The sequence below is a fragment of the Carcharhinus amblyrhynchos genome, chromosome 20, assembly GCF_965287045.1.
Source record: "Carcharhinus amblyrhynchos chromosome 20, sCarAmb.v2.hapA, whole genome shotgun sequence".
Taxonomy (NCBI): domain Eukaryota; kingdom Metazoa; phylum Chordata; class Chondrichthyes; order Carcharhiniformes; family Carcharhinidae; genus Carcharhinus; species Carcharhinus amblyrhynchos.
The window spans coordinates 27,858,785-27,874,281 of record NC_137343.1 but is presented as its reverse complement, the minus strand read 5'-3'; the positions used below and the strand labels follow the sequence as shown (position 1 = coordinate 27,874,281).

The window sequence follows — 15,497 nt, the reverse complement described above, 5'->3', positions numbered from 1 at the left end:
TTATTTACTCAAAGAATGAAGCAGAAGAATGTTTTCTATATAAGAGCCAACAAAACAAACACTAAATACTATTTATCCTATACTGGAACATCCAGAATTAACAGAAGCAAATTGTGGTTGAATAGAAACACTTAATTGCACTAAAATGACAGGTATGGCTAAAACAGATATCACATGTTGGCACAGCAGCCCACTCTCAGTGATCACAGTGAGTCACAATTGTTTAAACTGTCCTCCGTACAAAGAATTTCAGCTGCTCCCCTTGGAGATAACCTGATCCCCAGGTGATAACAGACACAACCACTGATTTCACCACAAATGGCACATGTCTACAGAATCTGCTTCACTTGGTTTGATTAGCGTAGATTCACCAAGTAGCAGAAACAGCTGCAGTAGCTTCTCCTCTCTGCTAATTCTCAGCATCTGGATCTAGCATCTTTTTGAATATTCAGCTTGTCTGCTCTGCTCCAGTGGACTCAACAATTACTGCTGCATAGCTTAGATCTAATCTGTAACTTCTTATAGCTTTCAACAGTTTCAATTTTAATTTTACAACGAGGGAATTCAGTTTCAGCTTTGTTGTTGACATTTTCTGTTTCCCTTTTAGTTTCATTTTCAGTTCAACTTCTGTTTTGAGATAGGATCTGCCTCAAAAGTGTACAACTTGAACTAAAAAATATATAGATTTCCTTACAGTAGTAGATGTTGTAACATAGAGAAATGCAATGGAAAATTTGTACAAAAAGTCCAACAGACAGCAATAAGATACATTGCTATATTTGTTTTAATGTTTGCTTGGACACTGAGCTTCTGTCCCCTCTAAATATTTCCTTGGTGGGTAGGCAAAGACATGGTTTAGTGTCTCATCAGTATGGCACTGAAGTATAAGCCAAGATATGTGTTGAAGTTAATGATGTGGTGATTGATTCCTGAACCTGCGGACTTGTATGTAAGAGTGATACTACAGAGCCGCAGTTGACACCCATATGAAGGAAATGAACAACTGTAAATAAGTCTTCAAAGCATATGTGCTAGTTAATGATGAAATTAGCAAACTGTACGTACAGACCTGATGGGCTGATGACTTACTTTTACACTGCAAGCTCTTATGATTCTGCAGCCCGTGAACAAAAATGAGAAGCAATCCCTGATATCTATCAGAGAGACAGATGATGGTGCTTTCAACTTCAAAGTCTCACCTAATGTTTAGAAATACCAAAAATTGGCCAATATTTTATAAAGGTATGGAGAATATATTCTTGCAATGTTTTCCCATATTGTTTTTAAAACCATGTTCTTTTTTATTTAAAGATGAACCTGTCATTGAAAAACTAAGAGAAGGAAATGATGCAGCTGAGAGCCAGGTAAATCTGTCCTTTTATTATTTGCTTAGCAGCAAATTGACTTTATTAAAGTAAAAGAAACAAATGTACAAGAGAAAAACTATGTATTGAACCTGTGGTAGTAAAGTGTACATACAAATTAAAGGCAGGAGTAGGCCACATCACACTTCAAGTCTGCTCCACCATTCAATGAGATCATGGCTGATGTGATTGTAACTACAACTCCATATTCCCGCCTAGCTTGCTAACCTTTCACCCCTTTGTTGATCAAGAATCCATTTCCCTCAGCCTTAAAGATATTCAAAGACTCTACTTCCATAGTCATTTGAGGAACAGTGTTCCAAAGACACTGAGTCCTCGGGAAGCAAAGATTTCTCTTCATCTCTGTCCTAAATAAGCGACCTCTTATTTTTAAACAGTGGCACCTAGTACTAGATTTTCTCATAAGAGGAAACATCCCGTCAAAATCTCTCGGGTCTTATTTGATTTAATCAAGTCACCTTTTACTCTTCCAAATTCTAAATGCCCTGCACGACTGGAGCATAACCTCCCTACTTTTGTATTCAATTCCTCTTGGAATAAATGGTAACATTCAATTAGCTTCTTTAATTACTTGCTGAAACTGCATACTAGCCTTTTGCAATTCATGCACACATAATCCTAGATCCCTCTACATTGTGGAGTTCTGCAATCTCTCACCATTTAGATAACTTTTTTTTAACTTTTCCTGCCACAATAGACAGTTTCGCCCTTTGCAACATTCTACTATGTTTGCCAGGTCTTTGTCCACTCCTTTACTTTATCTGTATCTCTTTTGTAGTTTCCTTGTGTCCTCTTCACATCTTACTACCCTACCTATCTTTGTGTCATCAGCAAATTCAGCAAGCATGCCTTCGATCCCTTGACTGAGGATCAACTGAGTCTTTAAATTCCAGATAAATTAATCTGATTTTCTTTTATTATTTAATCTCTTGTGAAAGGATTAAGCATCTCCACAGAACTTGTTTTCTGTTTCTTAGAATTTTCAAAATCTGAGAATCACTGAAAAAAAGGATGTGTTGTTGCAGCTTCATTTTTTTAATCCATATATACATATATGTCCTCTGCTGGCAAAATGAACATGTCTAGACATTTCACCTTAAGTAAACAAAAGTACTTGAGGTGGGTGGGGCAAGGAAGCATTCGCTCCCTAATATATTTGCCATACCCAGAGTATCGTCCAGTCAAGGCTGACTAGCCAACCAAGTGGGCGGTATGTGGCACAGTGGTCAGCACTGCTGCCTCACAGCATCAGGGACTTGGGTTCAATTCCTGGCTTGGGTCACTGTCCATTCTCCCTGTGTCTGTGTGGGTTTCCTCTGGGTGCTCCGGTTCCCTACCACAGTCCAAAAGATATGTAGTTAGGTGCATTGGCCATGTTCAGTTCTCCCTCGATGTACCCAGATTTTCACAGCAACTTCATTGAGTGTTAACGTAAGCCTACTTGTGACACTGATAAATAAACTTTAAACAATCAGCACCCCTTTTCTCATGCGGTATAAATTATTCACTTTGAAATTTGGCATTCTTGTGTCTGCCCTGGTGAGTGCAAGGTGTAAATCTTCAACAGCATGACTGTTTTCTTCAGCAAATCTCAGGTTCTGTATGACCAAGCAACTAAACTGAGAATAGTTTATTGTGGTAATAGCTATTGATTTTTCATTTCGAGAGGGAGAGCTGCATGTTTGCTTCTGAGCAGGCAAAGTTCTCCTCTTAAAACGATTGAAAGCAAAACAGAAAGATGTACCAGCAGCTTTTCAATGTAGCAAGTAATTTTTTTTCATTCTTTAAAAGCAAGTTGTTCTTCTTCAAAAGAGAGGATCTTTTATATCCACTTGAGTAGGCAGATGGCACAGACTTGGTTTAACATCTTATCTGAGACACAGTATTTCCGACAATGCAGCACTTCCTCAGAACGGCACTGGAATGCCAACCCTAGTGTTTTTTTGTGCTCAAGTCCAGGAGTGAGACTTGAACAGTCGGAAAGTGTTTTACTGCACAGATTACAGAAAAGTTAACATGCGAAGTAATAGAATGCTAAGACATTTTTCTAGTAACTGGATTATTCTGTCATTAGTGATTATCATTCATAGAATCCAATAACAATTCTGTGTTAGTTTATTCTGCATATTTCCTACCATTTTGACAATAACTTTTAGTTGACATGTAATGGTGTATTGTACTAACTGATTTCTCCATTTTTCCCCCTTCTTGGTGCTGCCGATGCTTCTCTCCAAACAGCAAATGGTTTGTTTTTGCTTGCCTTTCTTTCCATATTTGTTTGTTCTGCATTTTGTATCCTTGGCAAAATCCCTAACTAAGATCATCCTGGTACTTGAATCCTAACCAGCAATAATTGTTGTTGAGCAGCAATGTATACTGAGAGGAAAATAAAAGCAAATATTGAATCTGATGTCTGATACAGGATGATCTTAAGTGTTATTCATTACTGTTGTTAATCTTAAGATTGCAGCATGTTTATCAATTAAAAATATCCACAATATATATTGAACTTAGCACTCAATTCCTATTTGCCATGCTTTTGCGATTGTACTTCTCCCATAACACAGAATCAAAGTAAAACAGCAAAACAAAACAAAATATGAATCAAGAGCAAGGAAATTATAAAACTGTCATTAAGAAATTACCAAAAACTTACATAAACAGCCAGATGATCATTGAAAAGAAACCACCATTCAAAATGACTGGGAAAAGTGGCAAATCAATTAACAAATATTCAAAAACCTGTCATGCAAATTTCATAGAATCTTAGAATCCCTCCAGTGCAAAAGGAGGCCATTTGGCCCATCAAGTCTGCACTGACCACAATCTCATCCAGGCCCTATTCCCATAACCCCTGATACTAGCATCAATTTATCATGACCAATCAACCTAAGCTGCATATCTTTGGACTGAGAGAAGAAACCAGGGCACCTGAAGGAAACCCACACAGCCATGGGAAGAATGTGCCAACTCCACATAGACAGTGACCCAAGCCGGGAATCGAACCCAGGCTGCTGGTGCTGTAAGGCAGCAGTGCTTGCCACCATGCCATCGTTTCATGAACAACTTCATCTGTTGGATTGCCTTGTAATGCCTCCATTAAATAAATGGAAGATCTCAGCCTCTCCTGAATGACCGGGCTTAAACTTTGTAATTGTCCACAGTTAACTGAATGCAGACTTGACAGTCTCAGAATGCAGTAAGTCTCACAACACCAGCCAAGTGGAAAGGATCTCCAGTCTCAGAATGTACAGTGTGTACCATTTTTCAGGATACTTAATTAGTACTCAGTCCAAATGATGCAATAAGCATATCAAACTGAGACACGTGCATTAGCCTCCTTTTTACTGAATGAACAAGTTAATTGAATTTTGAATATTCTGAGACAATTGGAAAGGTTATTAAAATCCACCACTTGTGTTTTATTGTTTGTTTATAAATGTAATTTCCTAGTATGTTTCTGCTGTGAAACAGACATATTCATGGACAGGCACAGATAAAAACAGATGCGTAACCAGGAACTAATTGTAAAACTTTAAATTCAATCTTTATAGAGATCATCTAGAAAATTAAACCAGTGCTACCAGATACAGGACTGCCCAATCCCCACTCTCATGTGTCCTTCCCCCTCCTTGTTGCTAGCAGATTCCAGGAGTTCATCAATGAACAAAACTCCAACATTTCATCCTGAAGATTTGGTGCACCTTGACCTCCCTTTCCATTAATACATATCCTCTTTATACCATCTAATCAAAGATCACCCTAAGTATGTAATTTCTTCTTCCCAGAATGACTAAATGGCTACTTCCACCTGGCACCTTTTAATGTACTATCTTGTAAGCTTTAGAAATGATCAGGAATAAAATTAAACTTTCTAACCTTCAAAGAATAACTAGAATTTCACTCCCAAAGCACTGGGAAAAATTGAGTACTTTTCAATAAAATAGAATGTGAATTATTTAAATGCAATAAATCCATGATTCTGACAACCTACTGTACATGACAAATATCTCTGTTTAAAAGATAACGTATCCTCCAACTCACCTTTTGCAGTGGACCAAAGATGTGCAGGTGAGGTGGATTGGCCATACTAAATTGTCCCTTAGTGTTCAAAGATGTGTAGGTTAGGTGGATTAGCAAATGCACAGGGTTACATTGATAGGACAGAGTGGAGGGCCTGGGTAGGATGCTCCTATGGACAATTGGTGCAGAATCAATGGGCCAAATAGCCTTCTCTTGCACTGTAGGAATTCTGTGGTTCTGTGGTTCTGTGGCATGAGAAATCTGCTTATGTTATATTTATTATGTTTAAGGACTCATATTGAAACTAATAATAGACCATGAGGTCAGTGGTAATGAACTAACTGGAATAGTTTATTAACACTTCTTTATCCAAGCACAGGCAGCACAAGACTGGCTAGGCAACTCCACCCAAGGTTACCTGACACATCCTCTTAAAAGGACATGCCCCAACATATAGAACGTTAGAAATGTACTCAGTTATCTCTGTATATAGATTATTACTTATCGCAGTTGATCTTTTTCATCACACATCAGCAACAGGGTACCAGCCGTCTGTTGCTGTCTGATTTTATATTTTTCCCAACGGAAAATAACAGCTGCCTCCATGATCTTGTCGAGATGTATTCTGATAAAAACCAATGAAGGATTTATATATTATCATCTTGATTTGGGGTGCACATTATCCTTATTAGTATTAATTGTTCAATATCATCTGCTCTCTGATAACCATCTAATTCCCAAGTTTAAGAAAACAGGTTGGATCATGATGTTTTAGTTACACAAACCAGTGCTGAGTGCCAAGTACAAAATGGCCCAGCTCCACACACACTTCTCAAATGGGTCATATTTGTGTTTGCGTGAAGTCAATTTCTGCAGGGGCCAATTGACCTGCTTCTCTCGTTCAGTGCCCTTTTACAGATCAAACATTAGAAATAAAACTAAATTACTTAAATTATCAGATGGTTGTCTGTGATACTGGACTTTCCAGTTCAAACATAGATGGTGATTACCCTTCATTGAAAGTTCCAGATTTTCCTCGTGCAGTTTTTAAACATAATACAAGCATGCTAAAAGTTAAAGATAACATTTACAATGATGGTGATTTATTCATTAGATAATTTTAATGCATATTTCAAATGATGAAATAATTGCATGATTGGATTCTCATTTACAAAGTGGTGCAATCTGTGATTTTTTTTTAGTAACTAATTACTTTATAAATTATAATTGCGTTTATTTATTGGATATTTGCATCTTTATTGTAATACTGAATCGCTTTCCAATGTTTGTGCAAGTGCTGACCATATTCAGGACACGTTTTAATATTCCTTTTACAGAAACTTATTTCCGTCTTTCTGTAAGTCTGCCAATTGTCTGTCTGGGAGTCAGAAGTGTCTTACTGTGGTTTGACTTACAAATCTCAAATATTCTCAATGTTTTGGTGTATGTGTGCAGAATGTTTTCAATTAGCTTGAGCCTCTTTCTTTTCAAAAATTAAACCTAAATTTTCCTATTTCATTTTCATTTACAATATCAGAGTTAGCACCCCCCTTTTAAGGATTTATATATGTTTTACCTTTTTGAATCCTAGATTGATTTCCTGAACTCTGTAATAGTGGATTTACAAAGGAAGAATGAAGAATTGAATGCAAAGCTAGCACAGTTGGCAGAAGCATCCTTAAATGGCAATGACGCTGCTGATCTAAACAATTTTGGCAGGTAAGCTGAAATAATAAATATCTTTTGACTTGCAAGTATAATTTGAAATATATTAATAGTCTGTACTGGGAAATCTGCAACTCCTTCACATCTTGAGTCTTTGATAGGCCATTGAGAGAGAGAGAGAGTAAAGAGACAGATATTAAGGGTGTGTGACTGTATTAAACTACCTATCACCTATAATCCTTGAGAAAAGTTACTTGCTTCCCATTCAGTTCTACCTTATTAGACTTAATTGACCTATTGTGGGAGGTGTTGATATGTGGATCCTGTTCCAAGCATTGTTTCCAGACCTCTACCACAATCTCTTATTGATCAATTGTGTGTCAATTTCTTTAACTGAAGATGGCATGTAGCATGTGGAAACCATGGAAAATAAGTGCCGAGCCTTGTAAAAAAAAAGAACAATTTAATGTTTCCGCCTTTAGGAAAGGGGCTCAAAAATTTTGTTTGCAGACCATTCTTAAGAGGATAGAACCAAGCACCACTGACTGATATTACCATGCTATTTATCTTCTTTACAGCCTGGATGAGACACAAACAAAGAAAAAACCACCACCTCGTCTCTTCTGTGATATCTGCGATTGCTTTGATCTCCATGATACAGAGGATTGTCCCACCCAAGCACAGATGTCTGAATTTCCTCAACATACTACTTACCACGGCAATAGAAATGATGAACGTCCCTATTGTGACATCTGTGAGGTTTTTGGGCACTGGACAAACAGCTGCAATGATGATGAAACCTTCTAATGCAATACTGGAATACAGACATGGTCTGCGTTGTTTGTGTAAATCTGCAAATTCCTTTTGCTCTTTTCTGCTTAAACACTTTTTTCTCTTGTCCTTTCATTACTCTTTATGGCACATTTAACTGCATTTACTATGGTTTTGGCATCAACTAACTTGAAAAATAACTTATGCAGATCAATTATTAAGTTTGGATTTAAGATTCAATGTATAAAAATCTTGTAGCATTTGAAACCATCTGCTTCTGAATGTTGGACTTTAGTCTATGTATAAAGAGTGTGGACATTATAATGTTTTTCATACTGTATGTAAAATATGTGGGAAATTAGGCTTATAAACTTGTATATACCTTGATTTATTTTGCCCAAAAGTAATTTACTCAGAAATCAGCATATGGATATGTTGAATATTTTTCCTTTGTTTCTAAGTTTGGGTTTTGAAATGAATATATAGTATTACAGTTGTTGCAGGGAGAAGGCATATGTAAAGACAGTATTAACCCAACACTGTGTACTGTGTCAACTTTAATAAATTATTATCTTTGACTGTTTTGATTGCCTTCATTGATCTATATGATGCAGCTTGTTTAAAATTACAGATGATGTTGAACTAATTTAAGCATTTTACACTGAGGTTATTGGTTCCCTCTCTGCTTTTAATTTTATATTTGACAGTCGTAATCAAACCAATGTCAGGAAAAGCTATTATATAATGTAAGTGCACGTTCACATTTATAACATCCCCTCTATTAACACGTGAAATTTGTTTTCTTTATTAATCCTCAGTAAATATCCGGAATAGTTGCATCATCAGTTAATATTTCTAAACAAACCACAATAACAAGTTGCATTTCGCCTTTAACGTAATGAACCATTCTAACTTGCTTCAAAGGAGCATCATAAAACGAAGTATAACACCAAGCTGCATAAGGAGACATTGGGTCAAAAGAGGTAGGTTTTTTAAAGTTTATTAATTAGTCACAAGTAAGGCTAACATCAACACTGCAATGAAGTTACTGTGAAATTCCCCTGGTTGCCACAGTCCAGTGCCTGTTCGGGTCAATGCATCTAGCCAGCACATCTTTCTGAATGTGGGAGGAAACCAGAGCACCCACAGGAAACCCACACAGACATGGGGAGAATGTGCAAACTCCTCACAGTGACCCAAGCCAGGAATTGGACCCAGGTCCCTGGTGCTGAGAGACAGCAGTGCTAACCACTGTGCCACCATGCTGTCCCAAGGAATACCTTTGGTTTCGAGGAGCAAAGTGAGGTAAAAAAGCAGAGAGGTTAGGCTGAGAATTTCAAAGCTTGGGACCAACCTCAGTGAAGGCATGGCCACCAATGATGGAGTAATTATAAATAGGGAAATCTCAAAGTTATGGAGCTATTGGAGATTACACAGAAGAAAAAAACCATTGAGGTATTCAAAGAAGAGGGTGAGATTTTTTTTAACATTCCTTGACTACACAAGGGGACTAAGGCCTCACCCTGTATATTTTCATAGTGTATATATTGATGGCCTCATGGCTACTTCTAACTTTGAATATGGAACAAAGGCAGCATCAGCCATTGTAAAATGTGTCATGTGATCTGAGCAATTATGACATTGCAGTAGCAAGGAAACTCATCCCTTGTTATGTCTAATGATACTTTAATGACCCCTGAACCACCTGGCCCATGTAGGCCTATTTTTAAATTTGCTATTTTTCATGCATCTCAGTGCATTAAAAAGGTACACCAAAGCTTCAGGAACTGCACTTTAACATCACTGTACTTCAAAGCACTGTGATTAAATTCTAGCCCAGTCATCTGTTTCTTTCACAGGTAATCATAACTGTAAATGTAGCACCTGTTTATTTTAAATATTTTATGTTGGGAATGTGGATAGTTGATTTGTCAAACAATTGATGTCACAACCGGTTTGAAAAGGATTTCCCCCCCCACCGCCTTGCCAAGTTTCGATTTATGGACCTGCTCTTCACCTCCACACCCATAATCTCCAGAACAGAAAATAGCGATATTTGATATCTGAATTTCCTCATAGTGCCCAGCATCAAAGGGCTGGATTCTATGGGGTACCATAGATGCCCACTATCCACACCCTGCCTCTTAACTAGAAAATTTGTGGGGAGTGAAATGTATCCATTCTGGCTTCTCGAGATGACAACATTAAGCAGTGTATTTATTACTTTAACATGAGTCTTCCACATCTATCCTGCCTCAGAGAGCTGATGGCCAATTGAACGGCTGACAGCTCTGTATTTTCCAACAGTGTCATTGGGAATGGTGACCACTGCTTGGACTACAGGCTGTCTGCAGTATTGAAGAAGCTAAATAAGGTGCCTGTCAACCTGGTCCTGGTGAGGGGGTGTGAGGAAATTGGAAACCTAGTTCAAGAAGCCATAGAAGGAGGCTATTCAGCCCATCAAGTCTGACCTAGATCTCCTCCCCCCATAAACCCACACATTTACCATGGCTAATCCATCTAACTTACACATTTTGGGATGCTATGGGGCAATTTATCATGGCCGATCCACTTGCCCATCTTTGAACTATGGATGGAAGCTGGAGGAAACCTATGCACGCACGGAGAATGTGCAAACTCCACACAGACAATGACTTGAGTCTGAAATAGAACCTAGGTCCTTGGCATAGTGGTTAGCACTGCTGCCTCTCAGTGCCACCGTACCTCCAGTAGGAATGGTTTAAGGAGGGGGGGGATGTCCTTGGGAAGGTACCTCCGATGGGCCCAAGGGACCTGCAAGGATGGTTCCCCCCATACTCCTTAGCTAACAATGAGCCTGCAGAACTAACAGTTGTCTTTCCCGGATGATGTCAGTTTACCCCTGCCCAAGGATGAAAAAAAAGGTCTACAAACCTACTGGCGGAGGAGCTTAGAAATCCAATCGATAGTGAATTCACATCACACCCTTGCTGAAGCATCAATATCTTCCCTGTAGTGAGAAACACAATACAACACCTAATGCTCTAACTGGGCCAATGTGGGTGTTTTATGGACTCATCATTTCTTGGCTTTCATTTTCTATATCTCTTATGATAAAGCCTATTCTATTTGTGTAACTGCTTTACAGTCCCAAGGTGCTGCCTCCAATGTTCTATAACTCTAACCTCTGATCCCTCTGATTATTCAGACCTATTGCTATTCAAATTATATATTTTTTTTAACCAAAATATATCACGTCACACTTACTGACATTGAATTGCATCTGCCACATTATCAGCCTTTATTTAACAATGTTACTTGCAGTTTTCTTTGGCCTAATAAGGATTAAACCAAATATTTTGGCGTAAGCTACAAATTTCAACACCACTCTCTCTCAGCCTTTATCAATAGATATATTCAATAGAAGTAGCCCAGAACTGACTCATGGGAGGTATTTTGAACTGTGGGAGGAAACTGGAACACCCTGAGGAAACCCATGCAGACATGGGGAGAATATGCAAACTCCACACAGGCAGTGATCTGAGGCTGGAATTGAACCCGGATCCCTGTCGCTGTGAGGCAGCAGTGCTAACCACTGTACCACCGTGCTGCCCCACACAATCCACTATAACAGGGCCTTCAGCATGAAAAAGTAACCCACTTGATCTTGTCACCAACTGCTTAATACAGACTTCTGTAACAGTAGCATTGGTAAAAATGATCAACTTCACATAAGTAAAGGGGGTAACTTTGACCTAACTGTGTTTCAGATAGACCAGTTATTTTACAGACCAATGGAAAGTAAAATCAGATGGGAGTAAATTGAACAGTAAATCTCTACCCATCAATTCCTCACTGGGCACATTGGATCCATCATATTTTCAAGCTATTGTCTCAACTACAAAGTCCTCCTCTGTTGTTTGTTGTGGCACCGCCACTGTTTTAAAGGTCCAGCAGCTGAAAATTGAGCCTTCATGAGATGTTGTGGGCCACTGCTATCAGATTGTTACAATCTGTAATCTCATGGGCTGGCACATCCCTCACTCTGGACAATCATCAAATGAAGAGAACACCCATGATTCAATATAGAGATAAAAGGGTATGCCAAGAACTGCATGGACTATACCTTAGAATGAGACATTAAAATTGAAAAGCTAACTCACAAGGCTGCACACTAACCACCAGAAGCAGCAGTCCATATACTAGGTGTAACAATCTTACAGATCAGAGCAAATCTCTATGACTATATCATGTAGCTGAGTATGGTGGTGGACAACTAAATAATTGACATTGTCAGCCTTGGTTCAGTAACAGCACTTGTGGCTCTGGTTTAGAAGGTTGGGTGTCAAGTTCAAATGAGAAATTTGAATATATAATCTAGTATAATGGAGTGCTGTAATGTCACACACTGTTTTTCAAATGACCTCTATCCTCTACAAAGAGGAGGCCCAGTACAAGTGCAAGAGACTAGCCTGAGATTTTTGAGTCTCTTCAACTGAATGGATGATCCCAGTTGGCCTCCTCGTGACGCCTAAGAGATAAATTTACAGCCCTTAAGTACACACGGACCACTTTCTAATATTACTATAAAAAGCTAGCCCTAGTTTAACAACTTTGAATACCTGGGAGTATTGTGCACAGTTTTGATCCCCTTATTTGAGGAAAGAGGCCAAGTGTCATACATGCCAGCAACCAGAGTTCTCCCCACATGAGGCTAACACATGGTGAAGTGCACTAGGTGCAGCAAAGCTTCTGAGTCTGGCAACATATTGGTAATAATTACATATCAAAGCTTTTTGCTCTCATAGCCAAATTGTTGCAGTAAAGCCACAAAGCTGGCATCTATTCAACAATGTGGAAGATTGCCTCCAACAATGCCCTTTCCACTAAAAAAAAATGATAAATCTGACTAGTTGCTGCTCTTTCAGTTAACTTCCCATCATCAGTGAAACAAATGGATGGAGTCATCAGTGGTGCCATCAGGCAACATCCACTCACCAGAACTCAGTATAGGTTTCCAGAACTATTTCCAGAAGGACTCCAGGCTTCACCACAAATTTAATTCACAGATGCAAGTGTGAGGATAAATAATCCTAGTTTCTCTGGCTGCTGGATATATGACGTTTACTATAAAAGTGAAAAAGATGGGCATTTAAAAAGCGCCTTTCAAGGCCTCCGGACATTCCAAAGTGCTTTGCCATCAAAATGATACTACTGAAATGAAGTCATGGTTGTGGAACTGTGGAAATGCAGCAATCAACTGGCAAGCAGGAAGGTTCCACAAACATCAATGAGATAATGATGAGGTAATCTGTGCTACTGATATGGGTGAGTGATAATGTCAGTCAGGATACTGGGAAGAACTCCCCTCGTGTTCTTTGCATTGTGCATTGGAAACCTTTGCAATTCCCTGTGAAGGCAAATGTGGCCTTCTGTTTAATGTCTCTTTGGACACCACATTCAACAGTGCAGCACTCAGTAGTGCACTAAACTGTCGGTCCAGACCTTATTTCTGGAGTGGAACTTTAATCCACAGACCATTGACACGGGGGCAAGAGTGCTACCATTGAGCCACAACTAACACCTAAGAGGTAAATTTACAGCCCTTAAGTACACATGGACCACTTTCTAATATTACCATAAAAAGCTGGCCATAGTTTAACAACTGTGAATACCTGGAGTATTATGCACAGTTTTGGTCCCCTTATCTGAGGAAAGATGTAGTGGCATTGAAAGCAATTCACAAGACGTTCACAAGATTGATTCCAGAGATGAGGGGTTTGTTGTATGAAGAGAGATTGAACAGTTTAGGCCTATACTCTCTGGAATTTAGAACAATGAGGGGAGATCAAATTGAGGTTTTTCAAGATGATAAAAGATATGGATAAAGTCGATGTGGAGCAGACTCTTCTGCTGGTGAGGTATTCTAGGATGAGAGCTCATAGCCTTAGAATAAGGGTAGCAAATTTAAAACAGAGCTCAGGAGAAACTATTTCCCCAAAAGGACTGTGAAGCTGTGGAATTCGCTATCCCAAAGTGCAGTGGATGCTGGGACAGTGAGTAAATTTAAGGAGAAGTTAGACGGATTTTTAACTGGTAATGGGTTATGGGGAGAAGGCAGGAAAATGAGATGAGGAACGTATCAGCCATGATTGGATGGCGGAACCAATCAAGTTCCGCCATCCCCATCCCCATCGAGGATGGGCCCGATTACCTAATTATGCTCCTATATCTTGTGGACTTACGAACTTAAAACTATTATTTCTTAATAATAGAACTTCAAACTATTATTTCCACTGAATCATTTCTCCAATATTATCTCTCAGTGAAATGCCTAATCTCAATTACAGAAAGTTTTGCTCAGTTTTAGTTGTACTAAGTGAATGATTGGAATGCAACTTTACATTTCTGGGCTGCTTGATGAGAAAATAAAGCAGGGGAAGGGAAAAGGGATCCTGGTAATTGACAACAGGAGCCTCTGGACTGGCATAGAGGTATAGAGGTCCAAAGGTTTTTTGTGAGCCTCGAAGAGTATTTCTACTCCTCCTGACTTACAAGGAAATCTCATATTTAGTTTAATTATTGAACTTCCTGGGGCTATTCAAGCCTGTGGTCTACCCCCATAGCATGGGTAGCATGTTGGGGAAGCTGTCACAGGCTCTGCCACAGACCTCACTACGAACAGAATGGCAGACTGAGTCCCAGTTACATCACATTTTGTTTGAGGATGTTTTAGTGAAGTGTCTTGGGATATTTCATTACATTAAAAGGCGATTTATAAACTCAAGTTGCTGCTGTGAAGAAGAACTCAAGACTGCCTCCCATGATTGTCTCACTTACCTTTGGACCTCTCTCTGCATCTCTATATCCCTGTGCGAGTCCAGAGGCTCCTTTTGTCAATCACCTGGGCCCCCTTTCCCACAAGATTGTGAATCTTCTGCATTTTCATTCACTTATTTGCTCAGAAAAGCCAGTTAATATCAGGATGCAGCATGAAGGCTGTGGGAACAGACTAGTGACTGATTTTGCCCGAACTGCTGTCTGCCTGGTTTTCACTGTGGGGCAGGGGAGTTTTAAACTGGGCCCAATTTATTTGAGTATGTGTTAGTATGCATTATCAAAATAAAAAACCTGACTTTTTTTTCATGGTGCTGGGTGTACTCCACATTACTACAACTTGGTTCTAAGCTTTCCTTAACTGGATGAATCTTAATGAAAATATTTTATTAAAACTGCCCTTGGAAGGGGACACTTGTAATGATGTTGTTGCTTAAATGGCACTGGACTAGAATCTTTACTTGTTCATTTTAAATTGTGTTCTCCCAAGCCCTAGTATTTATGCCACTGGGACATCCTGGATTCAAACTGGGAATGACATCACCAATTAGGATTGGCAACCTCTGACAGCCAATCAGGAATCTGCCATCAATCCAGCTACCAATAAGGTAGAGGGGTGGGAGTGTGATCCCAAGAGCCAATCAGAGCTTTGGAAGGAGGATTTGAGCAATACAGTTGGCCTGGTCCTGTAAATACATTTCCTCCCTGTGTATGAAAGAGCAACAGTGGGTTAATGTTGTGTAATTTGCTGCAGTCCAAGAGCAGCTATTGGCAGTGGGTAAACTGTGTAATTTGCTGCAGTGGGTACCCAGTCTCAGAGCAGCAATTGCTTGTGGG

The 15,497-nt window shown here is 39.1% G+C and overlaps 1 protein-coding gene across 12 annotated transcripts in view; it reads left to right on the top strand.

Annotated features, from left to right (window-relative positions):
- clip1a (CAP-GLY domain containing linker protein 1a) overlaps positions 1-8,422 on the top strand; it is a 158,944-nt gene extending 150,522 nt beyond the window's left edge. For all 12 annotated transcript variants that reach the window (XM_080208328.1, XM_080208339.1, XM_080208340.1 and 9 more), the window contains 3 exons: positions 1,312-1,364; positions 7,000-7,127; positions 7,652-8,422. In XM_080208328.1, the coding sequence (XP_080064454.1) occupies positions 1,312-1,364; positions 7,000-7,127; positions 7,652-7,880 (410 nt within the window). In that variant the 3' untranslated portion in view covers positions 7,881-8,422. The remainder of the gene's footprint in view (positions 1-1,311; positions 1,365-6,999; positions 7,128-7,651) is intronic.
- Positions 8,423-15,497: the final 7,075 nt, after the last annotated feature.